Here is a 19,956-nt window from a genome sequence, read left to right on the forward strand (position 1 = left end):
TTTTTGCACTTGTTTTTAGTGACAAAAATGTAATTTTATTATAATCAAAATGATAAATGTGTCATTGGAAGTTATATTTCCCTTTATTTATTGAAGCATTTGTCTCTCTATTAATGAATCACAACTCCATGCTGATAGGCTCAGTTTTAATTGACATCCCTGCCCTTAGGGGATTCAGGTTGAATGCCATGGGAAGATGAGATAAAAGGGCTCTGTGTTATGGATTTAAAAAGTGGGGTTGGGTTTGGAAAATTAAAACTCTCCATAGGTCGTGGAAGCCCATCATTATTTTCAACAAATGGGTCTTAGACCCATTAAACAATGATCAAGCTAGATGTAAATCAATGTGATATGCCATGTGGAGTATTGATTGTTCATTAATGGAGAGACAAGTGATTCAGAAAATAAAAGGAAATACAATTTTCAATGACACACCTACCTTTTTTATTATAATAAAATTATATTTTTGTCACTACTTCTGACCAAGTACGAAGGAAATTGGAAACATAACAAGATCATATTAGACTAACCTGTAATGCTTGCAATTCAATCCCTTTTTGAACAACACTCATCATATTTAAAATTTAAGGACTGCACCTAACCTTAACTAAGAAAGGGTCAACCCTAGTCCATAGACCTCACTAAGCTTTAACTAATTGACGTTTGGTGAAAATGTTAAACTATGTTCTGAGGACTGATTTGCTTTTCATGTAGATAATTCCAAAAGTGAATTCTAATAGTCACTTGATCACTACAATTTAGTGACCATGTAAGTAAAAGCTTTCTTATAAAAAAAACAGGATAAGCTCATTGTCCTACCAACAAAATTTCATGGCTACCAATTAATTAAAATGATGTTATTTATAAGAATATATTGTCTCAAACTATGTCTCATGTCAATTAAAAAAATTAAATATATATTACAATTTTATTTTATTTTCAATATTATTGATGATTTATGACACAATTTGGGACACTGTCACATTTTAATAGCTAATCAATGGCATAGTCTTCTGACAGCAAAATGTCACGGGCAAACTTTTCCTTATCTAATAGGACATTGTGAGAAAAGATTTTATTTGAGTTCCAAACAAAACGATACAGAAACCTCATTTTATACTCATTAAGAATTCCTCATTTGATTGTTTTGCAGGCGTAATAGATTAACTGGTCATAGATCTGCCTCTAAGGTGAAAAGGATTTTCCAATGCAAGTTGAAAACGCACGTAATGCACATTCAGTACGTAGCCAAAATGAATATTGATCATTTCATCTGTGAAAATAAACATTGACTACAGTATATATACATGATTTCCATAACAAGTGTTTGATCATGCTAGCCATATATTCTGAATTGTTATTTATATCTTCAATTCTAGTAGCTGTTTTTGTATAAATACATATTTATACGCGTATAAGATCGAGTATACGTGACTCCATATCTTATGAGAGTAAAGAAATTAAAAGATGATAGCTTTATAGCTAACTTGTCCTTGTCATAATGGGATAGCATAGGGGCGTGCGTGCAATTTCAACTTGACTTATTATCCCCTCTTCTTATATGCATCAATAATGCAAAATCTTTATCACGTTTCTTCACTAAAATCAGCTATAGTCACAGCCTGGACAATCAATACTCCACATGGCATATCACATTGATTTACATCTACAAACAGTTCCTTCTTTTTCTCTGTCCCTTAATCATGGTGTATATGTATGCGATTTGGCCTTGTGTTTAGTGAGAATTGGTTAGTATTATTGTATTAATATAACTATGATCAGCCTATGGAAACATATATTATATGGAATTTTTGTGGTATAGAGTTATATAGATTAATTAATTCTCCCAAAAATAAAAGAAAAAACTATAGATTAATTAGTAATGGGCAACCCTTTTGATTTGATCGATATTTATTGTAAAGCACCAATCTAATTGAATTGTATTACCAATTTCCTCACCTTTGGTTTGGTGACATATACTAATTATCTACTCATGAAATTGATTCACGATGGAAGAGAAAAGAAAGTTGAACGAATTAAAGATAAACACACATATAGAAGCTAGTTACTTACATAACTTCCGGAAAAAGAAACCACCAATCATGGTGGTTTTGCTTACTTAAAAGAGTTGTTCTCAAGTCTCTTTTCATTTATTAATAAATAGTAATGTTTTCTACTTTCGAAAAAAAAACTTCTAAATGGAAATCAAAGCTTGATTCGATTGACTTACATTACATATATGTTTCCTTTGTACAATGCCTCCTTTTCTCCCTCAGTTCTAGCTTGCTAAGAGAAATTAAAACTGAACATATAAAATTGAGAACAGAAATATATAATTAAAATATAATATAGTGAATTTTTTGTGTGTACTTCTCTAATAAAGAAGTTAATCTCTGTGGATATTAATATATCTATATTACATAGAGATATATAAATATAAATATTTATGATGGATTGATGAATAACTCTGAGGCAGTGACAAGGCATCTCATAACTTCAACTTGAGCTCGCAGAGATTGTATATAATCTAGGGTTTCTTCAACCAAAGACACATCATCCATAAATTCTCCACCTGGTAACAAATTCTTGAGCCTTCGTGTTCTCTTTTGAACCTTCAGCCTCTTAGCAATTGAACTAGTCATCAACCTTTCCTTTGATGATTTATGAATCATTGTACGGCTTCTTCTCAAGACTTTTCTGCTTCTAACTCTTTTACTACAAAGTGGTGACAAATTCATCAAGTTTTTCCTTACCAACTTTTCCGAGTGCTGTGAAGATGAGTCTAATATGTTTTCTGTGAGGACTTTGTTGTTGCCGTCTCTTGAAGCATTAGCAATAAGAGCCTGGCTCCAGCGTGTGGTTTCGTTTCTGGTTGAAGCCATGGCTACATCTGCTGATAGCTTTATGGCCTTCTTTCTCTCCACCATGTTCATGTTCTTCTTTTGTGAGCTATATTTTCTGAAACCTCTTATCCATTTCCGGAGAAATTCTTGCTTGACCAAGCTAGAATTCCCCATTCTGTAAATAAAAAAACTATTTTTTTAGCTACAAACATGATTGAAAATAGTGTAGCAATATATTGTGTTCACCACAATTACAGAAAAAATATTTTGTGATTCCTTGCAGTACAAAAACTACTAAAACCGTAACATCATGGTCACAGTTAGCACAGACACAAATTTGAAACCTGGGTTATTAGTGAATTCATCATGATCAATCCAGAATATATAGGGTTGTAGTACATGGTAAAATATATTTACATACATATATACTAGTAGGGCTTTCTAGCTTATGGAAATAGAGAAATTCATAAAATAAAGCATACCCTTTGAAAATTCCTGTAACAAACACAGTAGAAGATGAAGAAAGATTTGCTGATTCAAGCAGTGTTATAGATCCAAGCAAATTAGGATATGATCAGAGAGAGAGAGAGGTGTGAGAAGAAGGAGAATGTGATGAATTTATGTGCTTGAAAGAGGATAGTGGTGGGGCTTTGAAAGCAAGACATAGCACATGCTGGCACATGGAAACCCTGGCCCACTACCCAAACCCTAGAGAATAATTTTATAAAGAAAACAATGTTGATTCATATCGGAAGAGAATCATTCCACTAATAGGGAGATAAATTATTGATTTTACTTTTATATTAAAGGACAAGATATTATCACATTTTATCTAAAGAGTAATTATATTATAAAAAAAATTCTCTTTACTTTTTTTTGTAGATTTTTCACTCTAGTAATAGAGATGATCCTAACCTATTTAGATTAATGGTAATTAAAGAAGAATAAATTAAAGGTGACCTTAATGTAATGCAAACCAAACATCAGTATCTTTGTTTTGAATACAAACAAAACTCACTAAATACGAATCACTTCGAAACAATGTACCTATGACCCGCGAATGGAACTCCTTGAGAAAAAGATTGTATTTAATTTGTATTTTTAATTTTGATTAACTTTTGTTATGTTAATGACATGAGATTTACATTAACCCGTATGGTTGATTCTTTAATATGCCAATGTTTAAATATGATCAAGACATACTAAAATTAAATTATGTTTCTTGTTATCATTACGTTCAACGAAAAGTTAATTTAGAATATTTACATTGGGAAATTAAATATATCTAACATGAGCTAATCATGACGTGTTATATTAAATTATATAAATAATGCATTTCCTTTATGAAACAATTTGCTTAAATTTTGCTGGAGTATATTAATATGCTAATATTAGTCTACCAAAGTAAAAATCCATTTGATTCATAATTTGTTTAAAAGTATTTGTTCCAGTTAACTCATTTATAAATAATAGAGAAAGTGAAGCAAGAATTTGCTTTCCTTTCCTTTTCTCTCATGGGTAGGTTACATAGGACGAAATATCCTAAAAGATCATATTTTTTTATGTTCCTAGACAATTAAATACTAATAAATAATATAAGATGTAAGTTTATATTTTCATAATTATTTTTAATTAAGTGTACTTTCTAATTAGATTAAGACATAAAAATAAGATAAATGATATTAATTCTATACAGGACTGCAGTTACCTACAATTTGTTTGATTGACACAACTAGTAGCTAGCCATTTTTCGGAAGCTTGATATTGTATTTATAAAAACGTTAATAATTCCAAAATATACTCCATTTCATTGTTGCTCTTGAAAGATAGGGAAAAAATTGATTATTCCTCCATTTATTTTATTTCATAGATAGCAATATAGTACAGAACTACAGCACAGCTTTAGGGGAGTTGGCATGAAATGAACATTTTCATTTGGGATTAATTGGTTATTAACATTTAACACTTAACATGCATAATAGTGTTTGGCTACCAAACAATTCTTAAGCATGTGGCATGTTCTCAAATCATAATCATAATTAAATAAGATCCCATTATCATATGCCGTTAATTTATCGATTAGTATGTTTCAAAGCTGGCAGAGAAAAGGTAATGGAGTGTGGTTTTTAGAATATTAAAACAACATTAATGATTATTTATACTATTTTATCTCTACCTAATTAGTGAAAGAGATAAAATTAAAAAGTAGAAATATAGGGGTATAATTTTTATGGGGGATAAATGTATTTTTAAAATATTATATAAATTTATATAATAGACATATCAATTACAGTGTACCCTATATTTCTAGAAAGTTGAATTGGAGGCTTCTATTTAAATTAGTTGAGAGTTATAAAACAGTTGAAATTTTTAAATTAAGAGTTGATAAACTAGCATGAAACTAAGATATTCGACAAAAAGTTAACCATAACCTTACCTAATTATTTTTTATAAATTGTAAAGTAAACGACTTATAAAATAAATATGAGAAATGTTGTATATGTCATCATCTTCACTTAGATAAGAAAGTTTATACATTGTAATAGCAAGAGGATACAACATGATAATAATATAATGGCCATTGGTTGTCACAGTTTATTTATTGTTAAATATTAATGTAGTTATTTAAGAATAAAAGGAAAGTAATAATTATATCTAAGATGTTGTTAATTTTTTCTATAAATTTTTTCCGTCCATTTAAATTTTGTAGAAACTGTCACATATTTAATTTCAAATGCATTTCAAATAATAATATGGATGATTTGACACATAGAAAAGACTTCACTTGAACTCCTTTTTAATATTAGAGAGTCCATTATTCAAATATGAACAGAAAAAATATTTTATATTTAAAAGTAACTTAATATCATAATTATTAAACACATTTTTGTCGTATATCACAATCATCCTTTTTTTTTTTGAGATAATTTCTATCTAATAGAGATCAAGTATCATCTTTTCTCTATCTCATTTATATCTTAGTCGGACAGCTAATTAAACACACTCTTGCCTAAGTAGACAACAAAGCTAAGTTCACTACTTTTTATGCTTTGAAAAACATGAGTGTTCATTAGTCCACACTATAAAGATGATAATTGCCTAAAAAATTGTGTGATAGAGAAACACAACCATAATAAATTGAAATGCTAACAAACAACTATTAGCAGATGCCTTTATCCTCGCCAGTAACTTTTGAACTGTTAGATCAATCTAGGAACTGTATATTAAAACCCAAAAAATACATCATGGAATGGCCATTACCGACCAACCGCGCCACCCAATCTCCGCCGTGTCGGACTAGTCATGACGCTGTCTTTAACCTAAGCATCGTTATGCTGTTGTGAGTTTGGTATTGAACTCTTACACCTCTACATTAGCTTCATTCCAAAAAAACCTATGGAGTATTTAATTAATTTTCTGTATTAAAAAGCAACTACTACTGGGTGTTTTCCAAATTGACAAACAAAGTGGTAATCACAAAACAAGGATGGGATCAAATGTCTATATCTTTAACTGTGTCTCATTCTCTATCTCAAACCAATTATGTATTAATATGTAGACAAAATAAAAATTTTAAAAGCAAAAAGTAAAAAGATGAAATATATTAGCTTAGGACATGGAATGAAACATCATTTAGAACAGATGATCCACATCCCATATGGGCCTTGGTGGAAAATGGGGTTTTACTTTATTTTAATATCCCAGTTCCTTACATTTATCTAAAATCCACACTCTTCCTACACTTCTGAAAAATCAAAACCGGATAATTCCTATAGGGTTCGAGATAAATTCAACTGAGTCAAAAAATTCAGATATAATTTATATAAATCCTTTGAACTTACTTCTTATGCCCCGAACAATGTTAATACATTTGTTCTTATGTTTGTGAATACTTATTACCAAAACCAAATGTCATTGTGAATAAAAATATCCTCTCATTAAATAATCTGAGGTGATATACCTACTTTATTTATTTTAAAGAATTATTATCCTACTTTCAGTAATTTGACCGATATTGATAAACTTAAAAGAACAACCAACCAAATATATCTGGTTGTTCAATGGTTGAGAGCGTATGTTTGAGTATATATAGTTAGCATTAATCAACCAAATCATTCATCTATCAATCTATACCAATTTTGTTAAAACTGTACCGGTTATCAAACCAGTTAGGGTACTATAATGGTTCAGTAGTGACCGGTGGTTCAGTAGTGACTAGTTGTTCAGTAATTAAATCACATGCCGGTTAAACCGAACATACCTGCTTATATTTTTATATATATAAACCTAAACAAAAAAAATCAAATAGGTAGATACTCAAATTTATAATTCATATTCATAATCTACTTAAAATTCACATAAATAAGCAACTTTAAGTCTTTAACAAATTCAAAGTCTAAATTACAAAACATATATCAATCTAAAAGTATCACTTAACAACCGCAAAATATAATTAAATGACACAAGTTCACAACTCACTCTACAAAACAAATAAATTTGGAGTTTTAACATTTAACACCAATGAGTCAAAAGTATAAATTTCACATGAATAAGCAACTTTAAGTCTTTAACAAATTCAAAGTCTAAATTACAAAACATATATCAATCTAAAAGTATCACTTAACAACCGCAAAATATAATTAAATGACACAAGTTCACAACTCACTCTACAAAACAAATAAATTTGGAGTTTTAACATTTAACACCAATGAATCAAAGTTGTCTCATATTGAGATTATATTTTTGCACCAAATCTTATATTCAGACATTACTCCAAGATTACACAAATGTCACTGAGATTACACATGAATGTTATGAACCAAAAGGTATAATCTAAGTATGCATTGGAAGCATGTGTCTTGAAGTGTTGAAGAATGGTTGGAAATATAGGTCACCTTGTAATGAGTTTTTAAGTTTTTTTAAAAAAAAATGTGTATAAACCAGCCGGTTCACTGGTTTTAACTGATTTTTAACTAATTTTGACCGGTTATAATACTTGGCCGATTCAACAACTATATCGTACCGGTTAGGAGTCCAATTCACCAATTTTTCAATCAAACCGGCCGCTATGGTATGGTTTTTACATCATTCATCTATACCTAATGTGATTTAGATATGAGATAGTTATGAAGAAGTATGGTAGAGGAGGCTGCAGATTCTCTTGCTGGAAGAAAATAGAGCAAAATTAGCCATACAGATATATTAGTTACAAAATATTATCATTTTGACGAATAATGTGTATCATTTAACTTTTTAAGATATATGTGTAGAAATAAAGATAAAAAATGAGTAAAAGTTAAAAAAAAATGATTTTTTTTGTAAAAGAAGATTTAAAATTCTAGTTATATAAATAATATTATTGTATTATTTATAAAACAACAATTCAATAATATAAGATTTTATTGGATTCTCAAGTACAACATCAGATATCATGTTTGGACATCTCAGAACCATATATTTTTTGTATTATCAATGGTATCTCCTCACTCTTTTAGGTAAAGAACTAATCATTTATGGAATATGTGACTGTCCCTCCCAACAAGTGTCGCGCTCAAGAGAATCAAATCATTGACCTTTTGATCATCTTGGGAATCTATAGACCTCACACCATTATATCAACACATTGTTGATTCTCAAAGCAATATTTGATGGGAGTTACAATTATATGATGAGAAGCACCCTTAATTAATTAAAAATACATTTGTCCTAATTAAGATTTAGGAGCAAGTAGTGAGCAACACAAAGAAAAAGGAAAATAGAAGAAAAAATGGCATGATCCGAAAAACTTGGTGATTAGAGTGCGTGAGGTCCCATAGGAAGGGCACTTGGGATTTGGCATTGTCTTACAGAAAAAAGAGCACAATGGATTCCCCACATGGGCCTCTTTCTATAAAGTGTGTGCTATTGCCTCTTATCTTTCATTTTCTCTCACCTCTAAATCTCCATAAATTTATTTTATCTTCACCGAATCTAATCTCCCTTTCTAGTTGTTACCTATCTTTTTCCACATACTTAGAAAGAAACAATATAAGCAAAATTGTGATTATAGCTTTCTCAATTTATGCAACTTTCTTCCTTCTGTCAATCTCTTTTAATTGACACATATGCCTATCAATATGAGAATTAAACTTAAATGGTTCGGTGAAGGTGAATGAAATGTTTTATCTCATTGACATAATCTCATGTGCAAGATTCTTTTGGGCTAATAAGTATGGACATTGTACATATATACCATTTTTTGCTGAAATTTAACTTGTATTTATTTATTTATAAAAATAGGTACAATAAGGATCAAACTATTGTCACTTGGTCAAAAAGATTCTTATATCGTATTAAAATTTTATTATATCGTATTAAAATTTTATCTCAAAATAAATTGATAATAACATAAGTAATGAGATTAACTATGTGAAATTTAGTTCCCAACATTCTTTCCACTAACAAACCTAATTATGAGTTAACTTTGACTTAAATGAAATGATATCTTTTATAGCTCATATCATAATAGTGAAAAATAAATAACTGTTATGATAATTTTTCCTATCAAAATCATTTAATGATTAAATGATTTAATATTTATATATTGACAGTGTATATTTTTTATACTATCAATAAATTATTTATCATTGTTTATTAATCATCATTAACTCTCAAACAAAAGTAATACAAATCAATTTGTAAATAATGTGTTATTTTTACACTGTCAGTGCACATATTTTAGACTCATAATTAAACAAAGGTATATCAAGGGTGGATTAATTAACAATTAGTAATTTGGAGGAGGATAAAGAGGGGAAAGTTGACCTAATCTAAGAAAAATAGATTGAAGAAAGAGAAATGTGTTAGTGTTAAGTGTTAATTGTTGAGTATAGCAGTATGGGTGGGACAGGTGGTTAAGATTTCAGGTGTGCTTAGGAAAATCAATGGAAACAAAAGACTGCATGCGTCCCAAAATTTGTCGCCAACTTCTCTCCCTTTTTTGTAGACATTTTATTTTGCCCTTTAATTTCTCCAAACTATCTATTTTAAGAATAAGGACCACAAGTGCATATTTTCCCAGACAAAAATATGATTTTATTATAATAAAAAAGATATATATGTAATTAAAAATTATATTTCTCCTTACTTTTTGAAGTACTTACCTCTTTATTAATGGACAGTATTCTAACCCCTATTGTTTGAATGTGCATGTGGGATTGACTCACTCTTACCTGCTAGCCATTAATGACATTGATTTGCCATACCTCCTACGGCACCTATGGGACCCTCTCCCAAGTCTCAAATTTGGTACTTCCTAAGAAATTAATTTTTTGTTAAAATGTGTGATTATCCTTCCTAATATGTATCACATTTGTTAATCAATCTTTGATTTTTTAGTTTTTTTAGAGATCTAACAAAATCTGATATCAATAGACTAACACTCAACACTCATGAACTTATCTGCTTCAACTTAATTTGAGTTGGATTGATTTTGTGCCTTCAAAAGTCTACTTTTTATTTGGAAAGTTCTTAGAGGTAAAGTTGGTGTGAAATTAGAGCTCTTTAAGAGAAACATTTTGAGAGCAATGATATAACTTGTAGTTTGTGTTTGCTGAATGATGAAGATTTGGACCACATTTTTATCTCCCACCATTTTGTGGCTAATGTTTGGAGGGGTTTTTATTCGTGGCTTCAAGTCCAGTTTCATTTTCCACCTACTATTATTGACTTTATCCAGTGGCACAATGATTTATGTACTTCTCAGAAGGGAATAGCTATATGGAGAATGTTGCGGTTTGCTATGATATAGTTCGTCTAGATAATGAGGAATAATGTCATCTTTATGGGAGAAAATCCTAGATATATTCACATCATGAACTTGATTCAGGTTAGATCCTGATTATGATGATCTAATTTAGTTTGTGTAACCTCTTTTTTTTTTGCACAATGGTGCATCGCTCCTTCTTCTTATATTGAACTTTTTTGTAACCTTTAACAGAGTTCTCACCTCATGTGCCTTTTATAGTACTTTTGCTTATAAAAAAAATAATACTTGAAGCACTACCACAAACTTAAATGTTAGCTAGCAAACATTATCATGTACTAACAATATATGACTAAATATCTTGGTACTTAATTTTTTAGAGTAAATAGACATTTTAGTCTCTCATGTTTTTCGATCTTACTAAATTGATTCCTCAAAAATTGAAAAACTCAAAATAGTTTCCAGAAACTTCATATGTGGGTCAAATTAGTTCTTTTTAGCATATTTTACAACACCTAATAACAACTAATTTGTCCATAAAAATTATTAATTTGACCTATATTTGTTATTTTTTGGGACAATTTTGGAGTTTTTAATTTTTGAAATACATGAGAGATGAAAATGAATATTTACTCTTTTTTTATTATCAATCCTAAAATGTTAAAATTAAAATTAGTATTTAGAAATTATAAATATAGGTTAAAATAGTCATTGAGGAGATTAATATGCCCCAAAATATAGTCATAAACATATTTAAGGTGATTAATACTCACAATTGATAACTTAAGACCATTTTTGTTTTCCAATTTCCAAGGTTGAAGAACCAAAATAAGACTACACTAAAAAAAAAGTTTTATTTATTTATTTGAAGAACCAAAATGAGATTTTTTTTAATGTTAATTATATTATCAGCTAGCAAAGTAACTATTTACGAGACCCAAACGGGTTAAAAAAAATAATACTGAACCCGAGCACCCTGTCATTTGGGCGATATCCCTATATTTGGTTATATACTATTAGGATGGGGATTACATGTCTCCTTTATATTCTACTTGGTGTACTAACAGAAAATTTATGAATCCTTGTCCATAGTGTTATTCCTTTTACTCTTTCAGTTTGGAGGGCTTTTTTTCAACTGCAGGGCTCGACATATAATCATAACCGGTTCAAGAGGAGTAAAGATTCTCACCACCACAAAAAATAAAGAAAACAATAATATCGTAATATGTTTTTATCCTTTTATATACAATAGAATAATATTTTTATCTTTAAAAACACATGTAAAATTAACTATTTATCTCTCCATTAATGGATAGTAGCCTTTTGCATTACACGCATGTGGCCTCCGGATTTTCAGCCTTATGATGACTCAACAATAACCACAAACTTTCTCTCCATGCGTCTATTGCAGTAAAGAGGAGCATGCATATGGTATCTCTATATACAGTGGCAGACAAAGCAGATATATTTGATGTTATAGTTACAGTAACCACTACGAAATCATCGGAAGTTTGTACTTATAAAGTTACCAACAACTGCCACTAAATGAAAGAGACATTTCTGTCACCTCCAGATTACTCTCGTGCATGTTAATTCTCTCCTCTTACTTACCATGCATGTGTAGGAGAAGGCTATGCAGGGTACATTTAATACTAAACCTTAAAAGTTACGATTAATGATAGAAGACCCTTAATGATAGACTAAAGAGACACTCATCATCCTCAAATCTAGTACTACTCAAGTCAATATTGGGGCCTGGGATTTTAAGTTTTAACAAATTTACTGAATTTGATGAGTAAACTTTTGAATTAGGCAAATTCCTTGTCAAAACTTGCTACTTGTCATGAAAGTGATACCACATGATTTCCACGTTCATAACAAATATCTCAACAGCAACAATCGTAAAAACAGTGAACATAACAGACACTTTCACTATCTGCCTCCCAGAAGTACTACAAAGATGAAGAGACAATGGACCAGAAGTCAACAAATTATATTAAAATTCACGCGCATCCACACTAAATTAGAAATATAAAAAAACAATATTTTTTATATCTCATTATAAGTTGACACATATTTATTTTTTATATTATTTAGTGAGATTTGATTGATTTGGAATATGTGGACAAAAATATTTGGGGAATGATGATCCTGTTAATAAAAAAACACTACTTATTCAACTCTGAAGATACAAAACAAGAAGTTAAGGTTACTAAACTGAATTTTTAATATAAGTTCAAAGTTTAAAAACAGGACTAATAATCAGATACCCGCTACATTCGTTACAAATATCAGTCTGGGTAGCTATGAAATTGGTCATGCTGCCTAAGTGGTTTCTCCATTTCAAGTTAATACTTAATTATTATGCAAATACTAAACATCTGAAAAAGAGTTCCACGTCCCGTTATTATACACAATCACAGATTATACAACAATGAATTTTAGCTCACTGTTGATCATCCAATGTAAACTCCAATAATGTAGAAAGATACATGGCATTTCATCGTGAGCTACACATCTGTTATCCCATAAATTATGTCATTATATGTGTCATTAATTGTGATTAGTCAGAAAAAGAATTAATGAATAATTTTTTAACTTCAACATATTTTTTCAATCAATCATAGGTACATGATATATACAGTGATGCAATTTATAAGATGTGTTCATGTCCTCATGTCACCACTCATGTCTAATTGTTAAAAGGGTCATCTAGAATTTTATGGTTGCCAAAGCTTTCACTGATAGGGAAGTTCAAACTACCATTGCAATAATCCATGCATTACATGAAAAGCTTATCAAAGTAAGTTAATACAAACAAGGGCATTAGCATGTTCTATCAAAAACAATGTTAAGTCGATAACTACTAAAATTGTAGATACATTTATAAAATGTACACCTAAACAATTGTCCATATAGGTCATTGTATTCTATGTTCTTCACATTTATATCTGAAAGTTTTAGTCAACCATGAGCTTTCAGCAGTGAGTTGAGGGTCACATTTCCTGCACAAGAAATACAAGATATATAGTGGTACATTATATTATATCCTCAGATTCCTTATGCTATGTCAGCTTGGCAAATTATATTATCCATCAAAATTGTAACATTTCCCAGTCTCATCCTCTATAGAGTGTCCACCATTAAGGACAAACTCATTTTCAATGATCAATAACTAATATAACTAATAATGAATTAAAACAGTTAAACTTGCAAATTAATGTTCTTTATGTGGCAGAGTATTCCTTATACTGGGATTTCATGTTTGGTTGTTGTAGTATTCTTAAAACAGTAAAATCAAGTGACTGCAACATCAGTGTATCTTCATATTTCATTTTCTACTTGTTGCAAGTGAAGTCTGTTCAAATATGAATTGTTTCAAGCATCGACAATATCTTTGATTATAACTGAGAGGTCTACATTGTTATATCCCTCCAAAAAATGGTAGGAATTCATACGAGTGAGAGGCAATATGGCAAACAATTTTGACTTGAGTTTTTAGCTCTTATATATATAGCTTTCACTTTTGTTTTTGGAGAAGAGGTGTGGTGATATAATCCTGTTTTGAACGACCAAATATCCTTCTATCAATTTTAGAGACAAGTACTCGATTTTACAAATATTTTCAATAGCAAAAATGTTATTTCATTATATATAAAATGATAAAAATGTCTTACAAAATTATATTTTCCTTTGTTTTTTTGTAGTACTTAACTCTATATTAATGGAGATGATCCTTACTCAAAATCTAAATACCATATTTGTAATTTAGAATGTGATCTTAGATGAATATTCCTTCCATTTCGAACCTGAATTGAGCATGCTTAACTTCATGATTAGCCTATGGAGCTGCCCAAAGTTGAAAATAAGTATTGGACTTGATTTCCAAGACAAATAGAACACAATGGACTTTATCACACTTCGATCCACATCAAATCAATACTTTGTGCTTTTTTATTAAAATTATTTTGCTTATGAAAAGGTTAATCTCTTCAATTTCTTACATTCAACCCTTTAGCCTGAGTTTAACATTTCCCATTAGTTAATGTGATTTTTTTAATCTAAGTATTAAATTTGATAATAAAAACACCATCCATTTCACATGTCTTTAATATGATTTTATTATCTGTTGAAATAATTGTTTTATTTAATATAAGACTGAACAATGAATCAAAAAATATAAAATTAGCATGAGAATCAACTTATTAATTAGGTAGATGATTTTAATTTATGAGTGAAATGAATTGAACTTAAATTAAAGGTTGAATCCGTTAAATAAATGAGTTAAACTCGTATGAAATTTAATTCAAATAGTTATAATCTTATGTCTCAATTATGTATGTCTATATAAAAAAATATATTTTATAATTATTATCTATGTGTATAAACTTATATATAAATAACAAATATAATAGAAATTGACTTTAAATATGGTAATTATCATTTAAGTGAATGAGATCCAAAAATTTGAGGTCTTTATTGGCATAGACAGTCCGCGAAGTTTAATCAAGTTGAGTTTAAACTAAAATAGTTTATATTGAATTCAACTCAAAGCACAATTTGAACTGATTGTTATGGAGGCGAGCTAAGCTAAGTTAAACTTGACCAAAGTGAACGAATATCCACATAGTTTAATGAGAGTTTAATCATATATAACAAAAAAAAAAAATTATATATGATGCTATTTTAATATTTACCATAAATGTATTGGCAAATATGTTGGTTGCCTATTCATCATTATAGAGTTGGGAACACCTTTACTAGTTTTTGGAGCATACAGCGAAGAATAAGCTTTGTGACAGAAATCCAAAACCTAGTCATTTTAAATCCAAAACCTAGTCATTTTGACAAGGGGTGATGGTGGAATACAATGTTTTAAATTACAGTTATAAGTAGTGCAATTGTGGTTTTTGCGATTATTGTGATGTGATTCTCTTGTAATTAAAAATATTTTTAAATTTGATATGATTTACTACGTTTGTGCTACTCCAATGTGGTTGCGCTACAGTTTGATGTTATTACATCATTGTGACGGGTACTACAATCTTAGTATTATGGTCGTATCACTTTATGAAGTTCACAATTTGAATCACTGTGTTAACTCATTCATCCGTCATGACTCTTTCGGATTATGTTATGCAAACTTTCGTTTTGCTTATGGGGATTTGTAATGAGATTGATAAATTATGTCATTTTATATGGAATAGTAGAACATAAATATTGTCACTTTCCTGTGAATCTATTTATGCTCATAAATTTCAGGGTAGTTTGGGGTTTCATAGCTTGAATGTTGTAAATTGCCTAGTTGCTAATCTTCATCATTCGTTTCTTTAGGCTCAATGTTCTATAGCCAAATATAAGTTGGAGGGTGTTTCTAGAATTCAAGTTCATGGTTTAGGTTCAGTTTTTTTTGTATACGGAGAGGAATTGCTTGTGCTTACACTAGTTCGTGTAAAAGCATTCATTTGAAAGATATATGGGTCCCTAAATCTCTTTGCTTGGACTTGGTTGATTGCCTTGATTTCAAAGTGCTAAATGCTGTGCAAATTTTATAGTATCACATTATACATTAGAGTGAAATTGGCATGAGATGCTTTGCAAGAATACTCCCCCAGATTAGGCTTGACAAAATAACCCAAAGCCTATAGGTAATGGTTTGAACCATGACAGTACTCACAAGTATTTAAATAATGTCTAAGAGAATAAGGCACGCGATATTGAAGTTAATTCCCAACATACCCCTTAACCAATTGACAAAAAGAAGGATATCTTAATAAGTATTTGGACCATGTCAAGAGAATAAGACGGACTATTTGAAACTTCTCAACAATCATTATCCAGTCTGGGAGTTTTTTTAGCCTGTCTTCAAAATAATTTGTTATCCCTTGGATGACATTTATGGTCTTTAGTGTCTAAGTTGTTGCTTAAAGGGCTAAAGTTCAATCCTTCGTCATAGTCTTGGTATTTATTCAGGAATGAAAATAATTACTGTAAAATTTGTAATGCTTAATTGAAAGAACTTGTGTGCTTCGTGTGTATTGCTATGGTTTTTGTTATTTCCTTGGAAATGCCTATTCTATTTTGATAAAAAAAATGCTTTTGGGTCAAATGGATTGGGTTACTGGGTTCTTTTTGGATCGATGAATTTCTATAACTCCCTCTAACTGTAGTGTTGGATCTTTGGACGCTCAATCAAGTATTATTATTTGAGAAAAAATGTATGCACATTAAGTATATGAAGTTTATTCACTGTTATTATATCATATATCATTTATATTTATTTATTATTTATTATTCACAAAAAATTGATACAAATGAATGATGTATATTTTACTACTCACAATACATTGATATTACACTCGTATTATTTTAGCATCATAGTGTGGTTTTTATGGAGAGATACGAATACTTTGCTTTTTAATCACTAACTTTACGATCTAGAGACACTTTTAACCCATAATGCATAAAGTGTTTGCTTGTCACATGAACGTAATCAGCACGACTTCAAGTAAATCACTTCAATTCCTAGTAATTACTTAAACTCAATGTCATTCTATAATGATTATATTTTAGAATATGTAATGTGCAATGTTATATAATTATAATACTCGATTAGCTTTACATGGTCTTTTCAAGAACACGGAAAGCTAATATTTATCTTTATTATTTAACATGTATGTTAATCATGGGTTTAATTATTCTAATGAAAAATGCTAACCCACAATGATAACTATTAGCTGCCTTTCATTAATGTCAATTATACATGTCTAGTTTTTTCCATCAACACTGGTCCACGAGCATGCTAGGTTATAATGCATTCCTACCTTTTGTTCCTTATTTTTGGGTGGCCCTAAAGAAACCTCTGGTATTATCAATAATATTCTTTCATCTTTTGGATAAGGAACTAATCACTTTCAGGATTCGTGGTTGCTTCTCCCAACAAGTGTCACTCTCAAGAATCGAACTGTCGACCTTAGGAATCCAGTGAGATCTTACACCACTAGACCAATACCTTATTGGTTAAATTTATTATTTAAAATGCATCATGGTGACCTTAAGTTGATGTCTTTCGTTTAAAGAGTCATAAAGAAAGGGGCATCTTAACCCTTTGTACTATCCCACAATGTTGTATCATGACTAGCATGTGTTATATCTCTTATTCGAATCTTGAGGCATTGTTTTCTTACAATCAAAATCTGTTCGCAAATCAACTCTTTCAATGGGTCCCTTAGTCTTCAAATCTGTATAACTTCACAACTAGATGCATACAATTATTTAAAGTGTAACGACCCTTTCCTTCTGGAATATATAGACATGTACTTTCTTTTCAGTTTTTTAGGAAATGAATAAGTATTTGGGTTTAATCTAAGCATTCACACATTTCATATTCTATTATTATTCAGAATTGAATATTTTTTGAATTTAATATTTTTGTTATAGATGAGACTTAAATTCACAACCTTCTTCACTTCATTCTTGAACTAATTCACCCTAATTATCGCATCAGGAGAATTAGATAATTATTAATTGAAGAGAGTTTGTTTACATAAATGAAGTCTAGTAAAGTTGTAATTGACTACAAGTAATTAATTTTGTGAAACCCAAAGTTTTTGGGGGGTTGGATTTTCTTCATTGTAAGAAATAATGAAACATAAAAACCAAACGAGAAATAATCCATATTTAAAAGATAGAAGAACTAACGTTGTTTCTTTTTCTAGCCAACTTGCACTTGTCCAACAAACTTTGCATGTAATTCTTATCCCTTGTCCATAGAAACATTTGGGCACAGTGAGATATATTAGTTATTGGAGTGTAGCAACATGTACTCTAAAATATCTATGTATAAATAGTCATTGGCACTCTGCTTCTGATTAAGAGTTTATATCGTGGATCAATATGATCAATGATGTAAGTGAAGCCACTTGTTTTCTGTCCTCTCTAAAAATGTGATATTCCACTCATAAATCAACCTCAAGATATTTCCAATTATAATAAAGTCACATGTGAAGTTGACATATATACTTTAAACACAAATATCATGTTTTCATCGTTTGTGAGATAATTTTAACTAATTTGTTAGTGATATAACATTACTCTTTAAAATCTAGTGAAATAAAGTTTATGATATTCTTAAGAATTATTTGAACTCGTAGGAATGTTTTAAATGGATATATTGTTGGAAAGAAAGTCTCACATCGCCTATCTTATTGTTTTGGGAATAGTTTAAATACATGTTGGGTTACTCATCTCATTGTCAATTGGTTTTGAGATGAAAATTTAACATGATATCAGAGTCAAATGAGCATTTGGTTAATGTTTTTCCCCCTTTATATAGATGATTTAATGTAACTTTGTAAAATTCAATTCAATAACATTTCTCATTCCTTCTTGTTCATCAAGAAGATCTCTCTTATCCATGGCTCCTACAATTTTAACATGGTATCAGAGTGTTATTATTCTTTTTGATAGCTTCCATTTTTCTTCTTTTTCCGCCATGAGATATACTACAAAACTCATTCTTCTTGAGGTTGTGTTCTTAGCAAGAAGATGTGGTATTTGCATCAATTGTAAAGAAGATGTTTCTGGCTTCAATGCATTTTGCAAGAAATATGTAAGATTGATAAACAACTTATTATCATCTTCAACATCATCTTTTTTATCAACGTCATTTTAATGCATCATTGTCTTCTATGGTGACTGAGAAATCTAAGAGGGTCTTGGTCACAAGATCACAAGCCTAGGCTTCTTTAACAACATTAAGAGTTAGGGTATTTATTGTCTTAGGTGTAAGGCTCTTACTTTTGGAATTCTTGGAATTCTAATGATAAATTGTGGGTCCATACTTGTGTTCAAGACTTTCCCGTGATAGGTTGAGACATGCCTAACCATTCACCCCATCTTCCTCACAATGTGTTGCCACTTCAAATTTTTGCAAAACCTCATCTATCAAAGGTTCACTTTCTAAAATGACATGCACGTTTGCTGCTTCTAAAGCTTGAAGTTCTCTTTTCAACCTTTCAGAAAATGTCATTAAGAATAGCATTATGTTCATCAAGGAGCTTCTAAAATCTAAATCTCAACATTTTCATATTCTTTATCATTTACTCCCAATTATCTTTCTTTTTTTCTTTATTATTCTATTTTCTTTACCACTCTTTCATTAAACACACAACATTGTGAAAGCGTGTAATTTTTCTTCTTTGAAGCAATATATTCGGATCAAGATTAAAGTCCATTTTATTTTCTCTTTTTCATCTATTATGGTTGATTTGGTTGGTTAAACTTCTGCCAAGATATATAGTTAAACTTTGGATGAAGTTGCTTCTGCATATGATGGTTAAACATCGTTGTTGCTTCGCATTATGATTT

At 30.0% G+C, this 19,956-nt stretch overlaps 1 protein-coding gene across 1 annotated transcript; it reads right to left on the reverse strand.

The window, feature by feature from the left end:
* LOC109355269 (transcription factor IBH1-like) lies at positions 2,198–3,465 on the reverse strand. Its single transcript, XM_019598333.1, has 2 exons — positions 3,326–3,465; positions 2,198–3,018 (listed from the first exon to the last, which is right to left on the reverse strand). Exon 2 carries the CDS (start codon positions 3,015–3,017, stop codon positions 2,445–2,447), a length of 573 nt encoding a protein of 190 aa, XP_019453878.1. The 5' UTR covers position 3,018; positions 3,326–3,465; the 3' UTR covers positions 2,198–2,444.

This window comes from Lupinus angustifolius, chromosome LG01 (assembly GCF_001865875.1).
Source record: "Lupinus angustifolius cultivar Tanjil chromosome LG01, LupAngTanjil_v1.0, whole genome shotgun sequence".
Taxonomy (NCBI): Eukaryota; Viridiplantae; Streptophyta; class Magnoliopsida; order Fabales; family Fabaceae; genus Lupinus; species Lupinus angustifolius.